A 19,603-nucleotide genomic window follows, 5' to 3' on the forward strand; every position below is an offset into this window, starting at 1 on the left:
TGCTGAAAAAATACATGTCTTTCAAATCCCTGATACAACTATGATGCAAAATTGGCCTCTTTTTAAACTGTGACATACATATCACATATGTAATAAGGTTGTCAACGTAACCTGACAAGCTCCTGTAAATAGTGAAATAAAACTCAAGAAAATCTACTGGAGTTGAGTCCAAAAGAGCTATGAAGTTATTCTCATATTCTTTTTCTCTTCAGAATTCGATTTCTTTCTCTCATATTTTGACTTTAGTCTGGTAAAATTACAACTTGACAAATAGGGTGTACGTTTATTCTGAAGGCCTGACAATTTACCTGCAGCAGGACGTGTGTTACTCACTGAACTCTAGACTACTGGAAGGGGCGTCCCTGCTGACCACATGAAGCCATTGGTCGGCCATCTTGCTTCACCCAAAAAAGCATACACATACAGTACATGTATCTTCATTCACTACATTTATTATGTTTCGGTATAAAAATTAACACGAATTAACACAAATTCAATTGAAACAGAGTAAATTTACTAGACCCAAATCTTAAAATTTCCCTCCAGTTTAAGTTTTTTCCTACCTCTATGGTGTGAAATTACAATGCATAACAACTCAATTTCAGTGTTCACAAAGTATTTGTTCTGATAAGGATCTACGTAGTATCAAAGTTAAATGCTAGCATACCTTTAGAAGATGATCAAGAAAGTCAAATATTGTTGGAACTGCATTTTGTCATAATCTAACAGTCTGGCCGGTCCTGTCGAAGTTCTCCTCGGTGAAATGACTTGAACAGAGTTGCGCTCTGGCTGCAGGAATCCACCTGTCTGTCCGCATATTTACTACCCATTGCTTTAGAAGTTGAGCATTGCAGTGTGGAAATCTAAAGGAGAATAAGGGGTCATTTAAAACTACTTAGATGAAAAGATGCTTACAGGTTTAAAGTATCTATTTTTTAAACTATTTTTATTATTTATAAGCATTTACCTACCTGTGAAATGTAAGTCCCTTCTCGCGATTTTCACGAGTATCACGATTTGTGAAATTAATAGCAGCACAAGACGGCATCTCGAACTCCTCTTAGTTGTGCGGCTTTCTTGTTTTGGGTGAAACAACACGGCGACTTCTATACTTCCGGTGGCTTCAAGCCTCCCAATGCGCAGCAAGCGATCGGGGCCATTCCATGTATAGAGTTCAGTGAGTGTTTCTTGCGAGTGGCAATATAGCGGCCGTGTGGCTTCACAAGTCATCGCCAATGAGCTATCCAGATATATTATACAGATCAGTGCTCTATACATTGAATTGCCCCGAATGGCCCCGTTATGCATTGTAATTTCATACCATGGAGGTAGGAAAAACCTTAAACTGGAAGGAAATTTTGAGATTTGGGTCTAGTAGATTTACTCTGTTTCAATGTAATTTTTGTTAATTCGTGTTAATTTTTATACCGAACCATTATAAATGTAGTGAATGAAGATACATGTATGTGTATGCGTGTGTGCTTTTATTGGGTGAAGCAAGATGGCCGACCAATGGCTTCATGCGGTCAGCAGGGACGCCCCTTCCAGTAGTGTAGAGTTCAGTGGTGTTACTCAGTGTTGCCGAGGACGAGCCGAGCGGAAGCTGTGCTGCTCCGGCTAACTCTGTGGGTGTCTTATCGGTATTTTTTTGTCCTAATTAAAGTTAAAAAAAATAAAAATACGGAAACGGGTGAACGCTGGGAAAGAGGCAAAAATAGGGGAAACTGGCGGAGTGACAGGTATGACCAAGCTAGTCCTTGCGCTATAGATATATATTTCTTAGTCGGACACTAATACACTGATAGCAGCAACGCCTGTCATTGGGTATGGTGATCAGTCCAAAGTTGAGTTAGCAAATATCAGAAGTTAGATTGACTCATGTGCAGCCCAAATAATTACTGGTTACATTGCTGTTTTATTAACTAGTGGGGAGCGTCATGCTATAGCTTGGTCAACCGCTATATTTAGCTAAACTGCATTTGAAAACCACTTAATTAATACTGTGCTAACGTTGAAGGGACTGTCCAAAATCCTAACATGTAGTCGTGTGCTTTTTTCCCAGTAGTTTTGTTTAAAATGTAAGCCGTGCCCGTTAGCTAACAGCTGTTACGCTAGGTATGTTATGTTGAAGGCCGACATGTCCGAGTTTCCGGTCGAACTGTACGTCAAATATTGAGAAAAAACTTGATGCTATCATGGTGCGTGTGTGTGTGTGTGTACTGTTGAAATAAAGAATAAATATTATGCACTGTAACGCTATTTGCTGTTTTCAATCGCCGTGATACAGCAGAGGGGACTCACAAAGCAACGGAAGCACGTCCTGCTCTCCAAAATAAAACTCATCTCCATCGCCAATATGTTTAAAATGGCGAAGATTGAAAGGTATCCTCTCTCCCTTTTTGGTTTGGTATTAGTTTATTTGAACATGAAGGTTACAATGGAATACATCTCATGAATCATTCTTTGACAGTTTCACATGTCCAAAAGGAGTAGGAAGAAGCAAAACTTTTTTACCACCCCCCCCGCACACACACGCACATTCCACATCTATTACAACACTTGTTATTCACACTGTCATTCTTGCAGGGTCCTAAATTGCTGTCCCAACAATGATCCGTGAGAGGACAGCAGCCCAAAGTGAAGAATGGCCAGGTTCAAGCGTAAATCATGGATCACATTGCTGGCTGTGGTGGTGCTTGTGCTCATTGTAACAGCGGTGCGCAAGTCCCTCACCCTGGAGGACACAGGCGACACAAGAGAGCAGTCACTGGGCAAGATGGACCCTGCCAAAGAGAATGAGCCCAAGTGGAGGAAGAGGATTGAAAACACCTTGGCAGGCAAGGACCTCAGCAAGTTCCCTCCACCCAACTACTACCTCCATGCCTTTTACTACATCTGGTATGGGAACCCCAGCTTTGATGGCAAGTACATCCACTGGAACCACCTTCAAATACCCCACTGGGATGCCAAGGTGGCTGAGAGGTATCCACAAGGCAGGCACAGCCCACCTGAGGATTTGGGGTCCAACTTCTACCCAGCTCTGGGGGCTTACAGTTCCAGAGACCCGGCTGTCATTGAAGCGCACATGCAGCAGCTACGTACAGCTGCCATAGGTGAGACAAAATAACCCATTTAACCTTTAATCATCTATTTTTTTTTCAGTGTTTTTCTCAAGCTGCTGCGTTAACCTCCTCAGGTGTCATCGCCATTTCCTGGTATCCTCCCCACTTAAAGGACGACAACGGCGAGGCAGTGGACGACATCATGCCTTTGCTGCTGGACGTGGCTCATCAGTACCACATTAAGGTGTGCCAGCTTGCAACTGCCATTAACGTCATTCAGTGGTTTTGTGTTATAGCTTGCTTTGTTATGCAATTGCGTAACACTATGGCGCAAATTCATTCAAGGTATGTTCTCTTTTTGCCCGTTTTACTCACAGTGGTAGTCCTGTCTATACATTTACCAAAACAAATACTCAACTTTTTCTCCCCACTTTCAATATACGTAATTAATTTAAGTCACAGTGAAACTCGGTTTTCAAATTAATCGTGATTAATCACGTCACACTGTGTCTGAAATATGCCCATTTTACTGTATTGAAAGAAAGATGCATGCAGGGCAGGATTATATATATTTGTATGTATTAACAGCGCCAAATGAACTGAGAATTTAAATCAAGAGATGGCACACGTCATGAAAATCGATTTACCTAACACTGGTTTCTTTAAGCAGAATATTTGAATTGGACTTTAACGGTGTTTATTATGAGCAATGAGGAGTTGCGTTCAAAGACACCACATCATTTAAGTTGAATTCACGTTTTGAGTGAATTTCCTGGGATTTCCGAGCACACTGAAATGCAGCAAACTGTACTTCTGCATGAAACGTCACAGAGTGAGTGATAATATCCACTTATTGTTATTCTTTGCATTTCTGTTTATTGAGACCACTCATACACTCAGAATAAAGACGTTGGTCAGAATTACGTCATCCTTTAAACCAGGATAAGAAAACACTTCACTTTTGTTAGCAGTTGTTGCTACTGAATGTCATTCTAGCTTTCCTTCCATTCATCCGTCTTCTATGCCGTGGGGTCGTGGGGGTATGCTGGAGCCTATCCCAGCTGACTTCAGGCGAGAGGCGGGGTACACCAGTACTGGTCGCCAGCCAATCGCAGACAAACGTCGCAGATATAGACAACCATCCACACTCTCATTCATTCCTATGGACAATTTCTAATCGCCAGTTAACCTAACATGCATGTCCAAATGGAGATTCGAACCCTGACTTCCGCGATCTCCTGACTGCGTGGCCAACATGCTAACCACTAGGGCACCGTGCGGCCTCATTCTAGTTTTAAAAGCTCCATGAATGTCGAGCAGAACAAGTGTGCTGGTCGCCTCTAAATTCTGTTGTTTTATTTGTCCGCAGGTGGCGTTTCACATTGAGCCTTACAAAGGGAGAGATGAAGTCAATATGTACGCAAATGTCAAATACATAATTGAAAAGTAAGCTGTGACGCATCACGCAATTAAAAAGAAAGAGAAACAATACCAAAAGAACCAATACAAGTACACTTTGTGACACCTCTGGTCCGCCTCAGGTACGGAGACCACCGGGCCTTCTTCAGGTACCACACCAGCACGGGTAAGCTACTTCCGCTCTTCTACGTGTACGACTCGTACCTGATGAACTCTGAGCAGTGGGCCAAGCTGCTCAAGCACACCGAGAGCGACAGCATCCGGGACACGCCCTATGACGCCGTCTTTATCGCCCTGCTGGTGGAGGAGAAGCACAAACTGGAGGTGCTGACGGCCGGTTTTGACGGCGTCTACACCTACTTCGCCACCAAAGGCTTCTCCTATGGCTCCACCCAGCGCAACTGGGACGCCATCAAGGCCTTCTGTGAGGACAACAACCTGATCTTCATCCCCAGCGTGGGGCCGGGCTACATAGACGTCAGCGTGCGGCCGTGGAACAGCAAGAACACGAGGAACCGCATCAACGGAAAATATTACGAGACCTCTCTGAGCGCCGCCCTGCAGGCCAAGCCCCATTTCATCTCCGTGACGTCGTTCAATGAATGGCACGAGGGCACTCAGATCGAGATGGCCGTCCCCAAAACGGGCCAAACTGTTTATCTGGACTATTTGCCCAACAGGCCCACCTTCTACTTGGAAATCACCCGCAAGTGGGCCGCCCTGTTTAGCGGTGAGCGCAGGAGGTGGCAGGAATAACCCTCACTTGCATGACAGACGCGCTCAGAGATGCAAATCATGGTGCACTGGTGACCAAAAGTGGCACTTCATAATACTTTCCTTACGTTTTGGATCATTTTGAGAGTTTGGCAATGCCGTTTATAATCAATAAGTGGTAGCAGGGAGCAATCGCGTTCATTATAATATACGACAAGGGAAAGTAACACCCACAGCATCGACATGGCTAATCATCATTCCTTCATTTCCCTCACTGGATTAATAAAGTATATCTATTTATTCCAGTTCACTTCCACGCTGTTTTGTCTTCATGTAATCTGGCCTTAATGTATTCACCATGCAGCACCAATGCAAAATGTACACAAGTAACAACCTTTTTACAATTTACTTGGTTGAATTGTTGGACCGTACTTTTCCCCGCAACAACATCAACGGTGACTATTATCTCGGAGTGTTGAATGAGCACGTCGTTATGGTCGGTTGGCACGTGCTTGGTGTGCCCAACATGGTGCTCCACCACACCGCAGGACAACAGTAACTCATCGGATGACAGATTTTTGGTGACCGTGTTATTGATTTGACACCGCTGGACTTTTTTTCTGAGGACATCTCAAATCAAAAGTGTATGTGACACCACCACATGACCCCGATGGCACTGAACAGCGAATCGGAGCTGAAGTTAACACGGGACGGGAATGACGAGCAGTGCAGGATCTAAAGAAAGTTGACAAAAACTTACATGCATTACCCCAGTGCAAACAGGCTGAAACAAAGGGTTAATCTGGGTATCGCAGCATAGAAGTACAAAAATTCTCATTTTGCATCACAGTTTATGACTTTTCCTTAAATTTCAACCCTTTAGTTTTTTGGAGGAATTTTTCTTTTTTTGCCCACCAGAAAACGGGCCTGTGTTCAGTCATGCATGCAATTATGCAATACATTTTGGGATGGAGGGAAGGATGATGTCCATACCAACATATGCAAACTAAGACATTTCATGAAAATATTCAGTTGTAACTTTACTGGCTACTTTTTGGAGAGTCTTACTTTTTTTTGGATACACCCTGTACAGCAGAAAATACTAGTAACCCGATTCGGCCACTGGATGTCGCTGCTGCATGCATTCAAATGCAAACATTTCAGTTTGACCTGTCTGCCTTAACGCGAGGTGACCAAATGGCCCGTTTTCCCACGACGTGTTTTTTTTTTTTTTTTTTTAGTTAGTTTTGCCAATATAGCTAATATTTCATTATTTCATACTTGATATTTTTATTTTCTCAGAGAATTTCATTCCAGAGATGTAACATTACTTTTGCACCATCGGCACTTGTAGGCATAACAACACTTAACACATAAAACATTACAGATGTGTATTGTGTATATATATATACTGCTCAAAAAAAATTAAAGAATCAGATCTAAACTGGGGGAAAAATGATCTTGAATATCTTTCGTGATAATAAGTGGGTGATGTATTAGTAACAAAATGATGCCACATAATTTGATAGAAATGAAAATGATCACCCTATAGAGGGGGGAAATCAAAGACACCCCAAATATCAAAGTGAAAAAATGATGCAGCACACTGGTCCATTTTGCTAAAATGTCATTGTAGCAACTCAAAATGATTCTCAGTAGTTTGTGTGGCCCCCACGTGCTTGTACGCATGCCTGACAACGTCGGGGCATGCTCTTAATGAGACTATGGATGGTGTCCTGGGGGATCTCCTCCCAGATCTGGACCAGGGCATCAATGAGCTCCTGGACAGTCTGAGGAGCAACCTGGTGGCGCCGGATGGACCTAAACATAATATCCCAGAGGTGTTCTATTGGGTTTAGGTCAGGTGAACGTGGGGGCCAGTCAATGGTATCAATTCCTTCATCCTCCAGGAACTACCTGCATACACTAGCCACATGAGGTCAGGCATTGTCGTGGACCAGGAGGAACCCAGGTCCCACTGCACCAGCATAGGTTCTGACAATGGGTCCAAGGATTTCATCCCGATACCTAATAGCAGTCAGGGTGCCGTTATCTAACCTGTAGAGGTCTGTGCGTCCTTCCAGGGATATATGCCTCCCCAGACCATCACTGACCCACCACCAAACCGGTCATGCTGAATGATGTTGCAGGCAGCATAACGTTCTCCACGGCATCTCCAGACCCTTTCACGTCTGTCGCATGTGCTCAGGTTGAACTTGCTCTCATCAAGGAAGAGCACAGGGCACCAGTGGTGTAGTTGCCAATTCTGGTGGTCTATGGCAAATGCCAATCGAGCTCTACGGTGCTGGGCAGTGAGCACAGGGCACACTACAGGACGTCAGGCCCTCAGGCCACCCTCATGGAGCCTGTTTCTGATTGTTTGGTCAGAAACATTCACACCAGTGGCCTGCTGGAGGTCATTTTGTAGGGCTCTGGCAGTGCTCATCCTGTTCCTCCTTGCACAACGGAGCAGATATCGATCCTGCTGAGGGTTGAAGGACCTTCTACGGCCCTGTCCAGCTCTCCTGGAGTAACTACCTGTCTCCTGGAATCTCCTCCATGCGTCCAGGTACCGCAGTGATTCCCTGGTCCAGATCTGGGAGGAGATCCCCCAGACACCATCCATAGTCTCATTAGGAGCATGCCCCGACGTTGTCAGGCATGCGTACAAGCACGTGGGGGCCACACAAACTACTGAGAATCATTTTGAGTTGCTACAATGACATTTTAGCAAAATGGACCAGTGTGCTACATCATTTTTTTCACTTTGATATTTGGGGTGTCTTTGATTTCCCCCCTCTATAGGGTGATCATTTTCATTTCTATCAAATTATGTGGCATCATTTTGTTACTAATACATCACCTGCTTATTATCAGGAAAGATATTCAAGATCATTTTTCCCCCAGTTTAGATCTGATGTGTTTTCCAAGTGTTCCATTATTTATCTTCATAATGTCACATGTTTGTTTCCTTAAAATTGTGACTTTTTTGCCATTAGAATTGACTTTTTTTGTCTTTATTCCCATAAAATTACAGCTGTTTTTTTCTATTTCTGCTGTTTTTTTGTTTGTTTTTTTACAACTACTTCCTTTCTTGTAAATTTTCTTCTCATATTATGATTTTATTGCCACAATATTTTGTCCTTATTCCAATAACACAATTTTTCCAAAAATATATTTTTTTGTTTTTCATACCATTACGACTTAAATATATTTCACCTTCATGAAAAGAATTTTAAAAAACACCCACAGCAAAAGCCCCAGCATCAATCGGTGCCCCCCGGGAAGGGCAGGCAAGACAGAGTGAGCCACCGCGCCCCGGTGGTCAGCGGACAGGTCCACAACCCCACCCGACGGACGGGTGTCACAGAACAGGCAGGAGGCGCCTCATAAAGCAACTTCCACCCGTGTATGTGATGAGATGGGATTGTGCCTATTATGCAATTCAAGGAGAGCTCTGGAGGGTTGGCCGCCGCCACGCCGCAACATCCATCCATCCATTTTCTATACCGCTTCCTCCTCATTAGGGTCGTGGGGGCATGCTGGAGCCTATCCCAGCTGACTTCGGGCGACAGGTGGGGTACACCCTGGTCGCCAGCCAATGGCAGGGCACATATAGACAAACAACCATTCACACTCACATTCATACCTATGGACTATTTAGAGTCGCCAATTAACCTCACCTGCATGTTTTTGGAATGTGGGAGGAAACCGGAGTACCCGGAGAAAACCCACGCGCACACGGGGAGAACATGCAAACTCCACACAGAAATGCCCGGGAGAATCGAACCCAGGTCTTCCCGATCTCCAGGCTGTTACTGTGTTGGCCAACGTGCTAACCACTAGACCACCGTGCACACCGCAACATTATAACTTTTATTATGACTTTTTCCCCAACCTAATTTTCCAAAAACTTTATTTTGCTTTGTTTGTTTCTCATAATTACAAAATTTAACTTTAAAAAAATAACGTCTTTTTTCTGTCAGATTTAAATTTTATGCGATTAAAACCACGTTATTATTCCTCACATTCCCATTTTAATCTTGGTAAATTAAAACTTTTTCTTGTTAGACTACAACTTTTTTCTCTTAATATTTTCACTTTATTCTTGTAAAATTACTGCTGATTTTAAAATTTTTGCTGTTGTTATTTCTTTTAATTTTTTTAATTTTCTTGTTAAATTACATTTTTAGAATGAAAAAAAAAAACAACAACAAAAAAAACAGCCGCTATCGGGAAATGGCCCCCGGGCGGCACTTTGGACACCCCTGGTCTAACCTGTGCGCCAACCTTTAAAGAGGCCCAGTGGCGCCCCCAAGTGGCGGTAAGGTGAACAGGTGTGCATGCATGACCAGCCAGACCATCGCATCACAGCAGCGGGAGGATAAATGCACCAACTGAACATGTAACTTGAAGGGTTAATCGCTTATTATTGTCCTCCTCTAAATCTCCACCGCATCCACACATGACAAGTGAGGAGGTGCAGCAAAGGAGGGGAAAAAAAGGATGGTTTCGGGCTGGTTCGGATGTGGTCCTCATGCTCACACGACGGACCATTTTTTGATGATTCCACAAGCATCCTGCAGGAGGAAATGACAAGGAGGATCTATTTTGATTCGCGCCTGTCGAGATGGTGAGTGAAATGCTTGCAGCTTTCATTCCAGCATATTCCCATCTACGCACCTGCTTGCTTCCCTACTAATTATCCTGCACAAAAGCCGCTCGTTCCGCACAAGATGTCCGTTTTGACGTTGTGAAATGACACCGCGCGCCTTTCACGCAGCACTGCACGCATTCCAGCGGTTCGTCCGTGCTTTCACGCCGAGCTGTGCCGTGCCGTTTTGCACAAGCGTGCGTTTAGGCATCGCAGCATCACAGCGGCTGCAAATGACCTTCAGCTGCTACATTGTAGGTGTGAGCCATGCAGTGCACTCAGTGCCCATAATGGTGGCAGTCAGAGCATATCCAAAATAAAATAAAATAAAAGAAATGAGCATTTCTCGCAGTTCCTATCAAATTGCCTCTCCTGGACTACTCAACCATGCAGAGCTGCCATGTCCTAAATACATCACAATGCATTTGCCAACAACAACCACCCCCCACACCCCACCCCACCACCCTGTTAAACCACAAAACAGCATCGCCACAATCGTGTCAGTACTAAAAGACACTGCATGAGTCACGCTGGCCTCATTTTAGTCACCGCTTTGCAACTTTACAGTCTGTCTGTACATACACACAGTATACTATATTATTATTATTATTATGTCACAAAAGGTGTGCATAGAACAGCAAAGTGCTTATCGCCAGTGGCGCTGACAGAAAAGCCCGATCCAGCAGCGTAAGAGGATTTGTCTGCATGTAAAATGTATCGATACAGTAAGCCTTTAAAAGGCGTTACAGTGATCTGCTTCGCTCACACGAGGGAGGGGTAGGGGTGGACTTTGAATGCACATCATCAACCTCCAGATGATGTGCTAATGGAGGACCAGCGGTCCTAAACCAGCCCAGTCTTCTGTATAGGAGGTAGGCTACTAAGGGTATAGTGCAGCTTCCAAAGACCAATACAATGTCAGCAAATCTTGTCAGACTTCAGCTCAGTGAGGAGGATAGGAATGGTGCCAGCGAGGGCAAAGAGGGGAAAAAAGCGATAACCACAGAACAGGAAATGGAACTTACTGCAATGAATAGGAAAGCAGTACACAATAGTTGACTTCTATTTTTGTTCAAAAGTGCAGTGCTACATCTCATTATGTCATCGTTAAAAGTTGCGAGTATTTTTATTTCATTTTTGTTTTGCCTTCTGCAGTGGTGAACCTATTTTTTCACTTGAGCAGTTGTTCATGTTAAAAAAGCAGAGGGAATGTTCGATACATCTCGATGTGTTGTGTTTAAAGGTGTATTTTGTTTTTTTAGATTTATTTTACAGTGGTTGTAGCTTTTTTTTTTTTTAATACATAAGCGTCTTGTTTGTGTGCGTGTGCGTGACTGCTCTAAGCAACACGCAGGGGGCCTTAAGATGGCGCCATGCTCACACAAGCCCCTTAAAACCAATCACATGCAGCAGATGCACACTTTCCAGACCCTCTTGCATACAAGCTCCATTCCAGTTTTCTCTTGTAGGTCTACGTCCACATGAGCACAGATTTTCTAAAAATACACATTTTTCTATACATTTTGGCCTTCCTGTACTTAAAAACTAAGATTTTGGAAAACTCCAGCCAGGGTGAAGACTTTCCAAAACTCCAGTTTCAGCGCCCGTGTATGGACGGGGGGTGGGAGAAAAGTAGAATTTGCACAATGACGAATGTTACCTTGCTGGTTTTTAAACATACTGAGAGGCCTTTTCGCAAATTAAACATACTTAACATACTTTTGCGACAAACAAAGGCGCCAATATGGGCGGGATTAGAAGGACCCTGCTGTTGCTGCTGCTGCGAGTCACGGCCAAAAGTTTTGAGAATGGCAGAAATATTTATAACTCCGGAATGTTATGAAGAGTCATAAGATGAACGGAAATAAATTGCAAAGTCCCTCTTTGTCATGAAAATTAACTTAATCCCCAAAAAACATCTGTACTGCATTTCAGCGCTGCCACAAAAGGACCAGCTGAAATCGTGTTCGTGATTCTCTGGTTGAGAGTGTTGACCAGGACAAAGCCTGGAGGTGACTGTCATCCTGACTGAGTGAGAATAACAGGCTGGAAGCTTTAAGAAGGGGGTGGCGCTTGAAGCCTGCTTTTCCTCTGTTAACTGTGGTTACCTGCAAGGAAACACGTGCAGTCTACATTGCTTAACACAAAAAGGGCTAAGGATACCAGATCGTTAAGAACTTCAAGGAGAGAGGTCCAGAGAAAATCCAGCAAGCGTCAGGACTGTCTCCAAAAGTTGATTTAGCTGTGGGATTGGGGCACACAATTGTGCCTGTTGTGAGATCATTCAAACCTGAAATAAAAGCCGAACATTACAATAACATTACTGACACCTAGTGACCAGTGTTCAATACTGCAGATCATTCACAGCATCTGTGAATGTGTCTTCTGAATGCCTTATATTTGTATTTTACTTCATTTAGCCTTTTTTAAATTTCAAAATGCTTAATTTGGCCAAAACATATGTAAGATTTGCTAAAATATGCATCTTTTTTGACTGATAATAGATCTATGAAACAGCATGATTTATTAACGTATTTTAAAAAACTGTGGTAGAGCGAAGCAGCCCAACTGAAGGCGTGAAGTGGCGAGGAATTACTGTACTGTATATGCCTGTTTTGTTCTACAAAACTACCGGAATGGAGCGAGGGAAGGACAATTAGCCAGACACAGAGGATTATTTCAATGCTGGCCGCATCACGGCAGAAGGAAAGAGGTTGGAGAGTTCTACCACTGAATCCATATAATGAGCTGCACCTCACAGCATGATCCTGATCAATCAACATTTGTTGCATTTCAATTAAGAACATTTTCAGAACGCACACGTGCTCGTGTGGACATAGCTTGACACTAATGACTTTTTTTTTTTTGTAATAAAGGCGACCCGCTTAAGAGGACCTGCTGGACCAGTTCAAGACACGACACAGCCAGTATAGTATTTGTTAAATTACGCAACAGCCAAAGGCTGCTCATCACCCGACGGCACCTATTCCACGGACGGCTCCATGTAGGAAACAACGGCATTCCCCACCGCCTCCGCTCCGCACCCTCGCGCTTGGATTACAGCTGCAGGTCAAAATCCTCCAGGTTGGTATGAGGAAAAATCAGGTCTGGTTTCATGTCACCAGTCTGTCAAAGGGACTTATTCGATTATCCGAGGTGTGTCAGAAAAGTTCCAAAACCTGTTGATGTTGATTTTTCAACATGAGAGGCTTCGCCATTGCAAGTTCTTGCCACACAGCAAGACGATCAACCAACACGTCTACGAAAAGATCCTGCGGCGTTTGATTTGTTCAGTGCCCCACAAGAGGCGAGAGATGTGGCAGGACAACACTCCTGCTCACAGTGCTCTGAGCATCCGACCGTTCCTGGCTGACTGAGGCATCGCCGGGCTGGAGCACACCTTGCTCTGGGTGATTTTTTTCCTCTTTTTCAAGCTCAAGAGTTCATCAAGGGGACCTGTTTTGGAGAGGTGGATGACATCAAGAAGAAGAAGAATCCTTCCAGGAGTGCATGAAGGCGTGGCGGAGAAGGCTGGCAAAGGGCATTGGACTCCAGGGAGATTACTTCAAAAGGGACAACTTGTAGTTTGATTTTGAAATGTATCTCTTGTAATACCAGTCCAGGAAATTTTCTGACACACCTTGTACACTGCATGCACAATTATTAGCTAAATGAGCCATTATTTTTGCTATGCATCAACTTTGATGCGTATGGTATTTAAGCATATCTGGTGATGTGTATTTCTGCAAACTGTAGGGGTGTCACAAGATCTTTCAAGATTAAAACATGACGAGATTTCTCATTCAGAAAAAAAAATGAATTAATCACACGATAAATGAAAATGAACTCGACAATTTTGCCAGCCTCCATACAGTGTTCCTGATTTCCTTTTTTTTGCACATTTGCCACATTTAAATGTTTCAAATCATCAAACAAATTTCAATATTAGTCATTGACCACATAACTGAACACAAAATGCAGTTTTTAAATTAAACTTCTTATTTAGTGAGGAAAAAAAATCCAAATCCAAAAAAAAAAATCCAATGCCCTGTATGGAAAAAAGCGCAGCGACGACTCATCCAAGAGGTCACAAAAGACCCCACAACAACATCCAAAGAACTGCAGGTCTCACTTGCCTCAGTTAAGGTCAGTCTTCATGACTCCAACCCCTTCTATGAGCTACACTACCTAGCTATAATCTCCTGGAAATGATATGGTGCCGTAATGGCATACATACAGTATTCAGAGTAATGAAAACAAACCTATTCCCCAGTATCGTAGAAGGCCAAGCGTAGTAACATGAGTTTCGTCTCCATATGACCAAAGTCGATGGTGTGGTCCTTCCTGGTATTGTAAGTGCACACTGGTAGTACCGTTGGATTGCTGTTGGTTTCATTGCTGTACAGCCTTCCATTCAACAGTTCATGCCCCCCCTCCAGAATCCTGGTTCAGGCAATTCCTGGTTTTAGAGATGGATGCCAATAGTATCATTGGAAAACTCATCCCTCTGGTTTTATTTCAGTATCATCATCCTATCAACAGTTATTTAGAACAGCACGATCCGATGACCTCCAAAAACGACCAAAATCCAATTTCGAGTACTTCCCAACATTTTCCCCTCACACTGAGCGAAGTGAGCGGGATGTTGACACAAGTGTGCGCTTTCACACGGCGACTCACAATCAGAGAATTACATATGGCGATTTCAGTGCCACCGTCTAGAGAAGCCAGGAAATTCTGTGGTTGACTTTGACCCTTCCTTTCCATGCCATTGCTTTTCTCACTGACGAGTGACACAGAAAATACGCGCAAAATCCCTAGCTTGAAACAGGTTGAAAGTCACTGAGCCACTGTAATTGATTGTCATGCATGTTGCAAAACGATGGAGAGCACTGTCCTGTGATGTTGTCCTTGTGCCCGTCCAGGAGTATGTCATCTGCAACCGCTCACAGAATCCTACGACCCCTTCTTGTCGCCACATTCATCCTGGGATGCTTTGTGACTCTCTTTTTGATGTATTTTAAACCGTCCACCGGCTGGCTATCTGGTCCCGTCGAGTCAACGGCGTCCACCGAGCGGGTCAAAGGCATCTTCTACGCCAAGAGCGATAAAAATGTCACCACAGTGCTCATCTGGCTCTGGCCCTTCGGACAGACCTACGACCTGAACGTGTGTGGCTCGCTCTTCAACATCGAGGGCTGCTTTATCACGGCCGACAGGAACCTCTACAACAAGTCAGATGGTGTCCTAATCCACCACCGGGACATCTGCTCGGACTTGTCCAACCTACCACCACTGCAGCGTCCGTCCTTCCAAAAGTGGATTTGGATGAACTTTGAGTCTCCGTCGCACTCCTCTCAGCTCTCCGGCATCGAGAATCTGTTCAACCTGACCCTCAACTACCGCCGGGATGCCGACATTGAAGTGCCTTACGGGTCCATCGTGGCCGCCGAGGGCGAGGAGGACTTTGTTCCGCCCAGCAAAAACAAGCTGATTTGCTGGATTGTGAGCAACTGGAACCAAGAGCATGTGCGGGTCAAGTACTACAACGAGCTGTACAAACACATCGAGGTCCATGCGTACGGACAAGCCTTTGGGGAGTACATCTCCGACCAAGACTACTTCCCCACCATGGCCAGCTGTAAGTTCTACCTGGCTTTCGAGAACTCAATCCACAAGGACTACATCACAGAGAAACTCTACAACCCGCTTGCTGTGGGGACGGTCCCCGTGGTGCTGGGCCCGTCACGCCAGAACTACGAGAACTTCGTCCAAGGGGATGCCTTCATCCACGTAGACGACTTCTCGTCGCCCAAGGAGCTGGCTGACTACCTGCTCCTCCTGGACAAAAACGAGGAGATGTACCTCAGGTACTTTGAGTGGCGGCGGCACTTTAAAGTGAAGAAGGCGTTATTCTGGGCCGAGCACACGTGTCTGGCCTGTGATTACCTGCGCAGGCACAGGGAGTACAAGACGGTCAACAACCTGGACAAGTGGTTCTGGGGCTGAGACAACGTTGCTGGACTATGCAGAGTTTGTGCCACTGAGTTCATTAGATTTACGTTTCATGCCAATTTTGCCAAGCCTTATTTTTTTTGCCTTTTGCATTGCTGTCTTCCCTGCGAAGTGACGTCTGTTCAGACTGCAGGGCCGTATGACTACGTTACCGCGAGACTTATTTCTCTGGCCACAAAGGACAAGACCGCGATTGATTTTAAACGACTCTTGAAATCTCAGGGCATTGAATCGACCGCAATTGGACTCTTCAAGTTGTCTAAGAAGATGTTTTGCCTCACATCTCAGCAAGGTTCATCAGTTCATGCTCAAGACTAGATAGGACAGCTCGTTGCGATCGATTCAAAGCCCTGAGAGTGTAATGACCTGGACGAATGAGAATATTCACAAAAATGACTCTTGAAATATGACATGCTGACATCAGGAATGAGGTCAATCACGTAACTTTTAAGCAAATTTTTGGAGTGTGAATTTTCAACTGATCTTCAAACATTTACGGATTACAGTGGCATGGCTCAGGTAGTAGAGTGGTCTCCCTGTCAAGTTCTTTAGGACTTTCACCAGCCTTACCTTGAGAAGGCCGAGAAGATTGCAGAGGACGCTTTATCAACTCAACTCCAGTAGATTTTCTTGAGTTTATTTTACACCTCAACTATTTACAGGAGCACAGGTTAGCTTGATAACCTTAGAATCAGAGAGGAATAGCATCAAATTATTACTCATTACTATGCGGTTTGTAACTTAGGAACAACAATAGCCGTCACATTGTTGTGACGGCTATGATAAGAGTGAAAAAAAAGCTCTCCTCCCATCCCGTGTGGATGTGGTAGATTTTTGGCTTATTAAAAGAAAAAATTTTGAGGCTCACTGGTTAGCTTGCTAGGTTGTTAGCACGCTAGCTAGCGAGCTAACTAACGGCTGTCTCGAGTCCCTACAGTATAAAAGTTGCAATGTTGTGTAAACAATGGATAATAGGACCATAAAGGTGCTTGTAGGGGTGTTATTTCATGTCTACAGGGCTCTAATAATGTTAATAACCGTATTTAGAAAGTCAGAAACAGGTTTTCTATGCTGTAACTATGAAAATATTCCATTTATTAACATTGAATCCAATATCGTGGAAATTCATTTAACATGCTCGGGTCTGGAAGCACTTAACCGCTATAAACGAAGGACAATTGTACCAGTGAAAGCCCATTTACCGTTTACAGCGGTAAACACAATCAAATGAAATCAATTTATCCCATTGGGAACTGTGGAATTATAAAATAATCCGTTCTGTGGCCATTGTAAATCCTTGGTCTCACAAGTGAAATGAAGTTCCAAATGAAAAACACTATAATAACAACTGTTGATGTAAAAACAATAATAGAACTGGCTAACTAGTTTGCAGCAGATCGATATTCTCCTGTTAAAGGGATAGTTTGGATTTTTTGACATGAAGTTGTACGACATCCCCATCAGCAGTGTAATGCATCAACAATGACTAGCCCCCCCCACGTGGTCCCGCGAGTCCAGTTCTGGCCGGATTTCCGTGACGAGGAACGTAGTTCTGCTTAGTTGTCGGGTCATTTAAGTAAAGATACTGGTTTATTGCATATTGTTTTGAGAAGCCAAACTCTGTACTTAAATGACCCAGCGACTAAGCGGGTCACGGAAATCTTTTATGGCTATTTTGGTAAAATTCCAAAATGTACAAACTTTAGGATGTTCCACTGTATTTTCTTTCTTGAGAGACATGTCACACCTGGATAAAAGATGCTCGAGGTCAGAGGTCACTTCGTGGGGATAACAAGCTGTGGTGATTTATTCATAAGGGTTTTTTTTCCCCTTAACATTACAAATGCATGTCATGTACATAATTTACTTTACCATTCCTCATTTTGCCGCTACTGCACTGGTGGACTTAAATGTGAGTGCTTATTTGTCTGACAGAAAAAGATGTATTTTATGGTCACATTTTACAATAAGGTACAAAAAATACAGTGCTTACTGAGGAACTAATGAAGAACTAATGAGGAATTAATGACTAAGGCACATAATTTTAGACTAGTTACTGAGAAACTAATGAAGAACTAATGAGGAACTAATGGCTAAGGCACATAATTTTAGACTAGTTACTGAGGAACTAATGAACAACTAATGAACTAATGACTAAGGCACATACATTTAGACAAGTTACTGAGGAACTAATGAAGAACTAATGAGTAGAGTAGTTGTAATTGTAATTTTGTGTACCTTATTGTAAAGTGTGACCTCTTTTATTTTCATCTGATTCTAATTTAGTATCACTTAATGGCAGACGTGTCTGACGTAACAACGAAAAAGGACCTAAATATATATCCCAGTGAGACATCACACAATAATGAACATCTGTGCTTGCGATTCAAGTCACCTATGCAGTGTCTACTGAGCTCAAGCGTCATGCGTGTGTCCTATTGCGCACGTTTTGCCATTTCTCCCTGCATATTTTTGGGCTTTTATATACACATGTAGAGTCCATAGCCATTACATTAGGTACACCTAGATCCGATACAAGAGCGATATCAAAAACAAGCCTTTTCAAAGATAATAATGCTCAGAGAGGTATTAATTTAACAATTGTGGTGCTCTTCATTACACTGAGAGCTGTACCTTAACATTTGGAAACTGGAAGCTGTTTTCTTTGAAAATACTGTTAGTACAGCTCTTGTATTGCACATCATTAAGTTTATTCAGGTTTATCTAATGTTATGGAGTGGTGGTGTCTCTTTTCCTTATTATGCTGTTTTGGATGCATGTTGTCCAGTCAAATATTTAAGAGCTTATTTTTGATTTTTTCGCAAGCAGCTGTGCAGTGACGAATGTGACAACTTTCCATCTTTTCATTATTTTTTTTGGAGGGTTGGTTTTGTTTACGCTCTTGTTTACAGATGTTTACACGTAATACATCAAGGTTTTATCGACTGTAAATAAATATAATTAAGACATTTTTGCAAAATCTACTGAACGATGCATCTGAAACAGCAATCTGCAGCTATCGACCAGGGATTTGACCACATTTCCATTTATTAATTGTTATTTGTAAGCTGCCGCTAAATGTTCTGGACTCCTGTTTCCATGCCAGTTGATGTAGCTCGACCTCCCATAGCTGACGACGTGTTGCGCTTCTCTCGACAGCGCACTGGTTGAGGCAGAATCAACAGTGCCCCTGCTGGTTGCAGCCCAGCAGTGCACTCCCATTTCTATGGCTGAATTGACTGACCCCAATCAAACGCCCATCCCTGCTGTCAACTTGACGATTCCATTTAGCACTGTGCAAATTCACATCAAGTGTTTTTATGCAAGCTAACATTGTCATTCATTTCCTCGGCTCTACACTGGACTATGTTCTTATGGAGTGCCATAGTGAATCCTGTATATACAAAAAAAAATCATCTTTAAGTGTGGAAGTGACTCTAAATCAAACCTCAAAGTGGAAAGGTTGGTTTTAAATGTTCAAATCTCTTCATGAAGTGTTGTAACGTGGCAAAGGGAAGCAATGTTACACGTAAAATGTAATTTTTGATGAGTAGCACTTTTTTTTGGTGTGTTCTGCTTTAGATGGAAATGTTGTCATCCATTGTTGACAAGACTATGACACTGCCATTCAGACACTTTGAACAGTTTTTTTGTGTGTCTCTTTCACCTGCTGTTTTCTCTTTCTTGTTTTGCCAAATCAACGTGGTGGAGATGCCGTCTTTTTTCCGTTCCAGTGTCA

At 43.3% G+C, this 19,603-nt stretch overlaps 2 protein-coding genes across 7 annotated transcripts; both read left to right on the plus strand.

Moving 5' to 3' along the window:
- The first annotated feature begins 1,482 nt into the window (after positions 1 to 1,482).
- manea (mannosidase, endo-alpha) lies at positions 1,483 to 5,505 on the plus strand. Of its 6 annotated transcripts, none has more exons than XM_054797258.1 (6): positions 1,483 to 1,739; positions 2,288 to 2,382; positions 2,587 to 3,113; positions 3,197 to 3,306; positions 4,432 to 4,508; positions 4,604 to 5,505. In XM_054797258.1, the coding sequence occupies exons 3-6, from the start codon at positions 2,645 to 2,647 to the stop codon at positions 5,235 to 5,237; spliced, it is 1,290 nt and encodes a 429-aa protein (XP_054653233.1). In that variant the 5' UTR covers positions 1,483 to 1,739; positions 2,288 to 2,382; positions 2,587 to 2,644; the 3' UTR covers positions 5,238 to 5,505. The 6 variants fall into 6 exon arrangements, with proteins under 6 accessions (XP_054653233.1, XP_054653231.1, XP_054653234.1 ...); XM_054797256.1 differs by having other exon boundaries at positions 1,483 to 1,625; XM_054797259.1 differs by having other exon boundaries at positions 1,483 to 1,625; positions 2,291 to 2,382.
- Positions 5,506 to 12,789: 7,284 nt separating this feature from the next.
- On the plus strand, positions 12,790 to 19,603 carry fut9a (fucosyltransferase 9a). The gene is made up of 2 exons (XM_054797263.1): positions 12,790 to 12,933; positions 14,775 to 19,603. Exon 2 carries the CDS (start codon positions 14,779 to 14,781, stop codon positions 15,856 to 15,858), a length of 1,080 nt encoding a protein of 359 aa, XP_054653238.1. The 5' UTR covers positions 12,790 to 12,933; positions 14,775 to 14,778; the 3' UTR covers positions 15,859 to 19,603.

The sequence above is a fragment of the Dunckerocampus dactyliophorus genome, chromosome 13 (genome assembly GCF_027744805.1).
Source record: "Dunckerocampus dactyliophorus isolate RoL2022-P2 chromosome 13, RoL_Ddac_1.1, whole genome shotgun sequence".
NCBI classification, from domain to species: Eukaryota; Metazoa; Chordata; class Actinopteri; order Syngnathiformes; family Syngnathidae; genus Dunckerocampus; species Dunckerocampus dactyliophorus.

Excerpts from the sequence above, each read along its gene's own strand:
- fut9a (XM_054797263.1), top strand. The coding sequence starts at position 14,779 with ATGTCATCTGCAACCGCTCACAGAATCCTACGACCCCTTCTTGTCGCC.
- manea (XM_054797258.1), top strand. The coding sequence starts at position 2,645 with ATGGCCAGGTTCAAGCGTAAATCATGGATCACATTGCTGGCTGTGGTG. Across the intron at positions 3,307-4,431 it reads CTCATCAGTACCACATTAAG|GTGGCGTTTCACATTGAGCC; the intron begins GTGTGCCAGCTT and ends ATTTGTCCGCAG. Across the intron at positions 4,509-4,603 it reads GTCAAATACATAATTGAAAA|GTACGGAGACCACCGGGCCT; the intron begins GTAAGCTGTGAC and ends GGTCCGCCTCAG.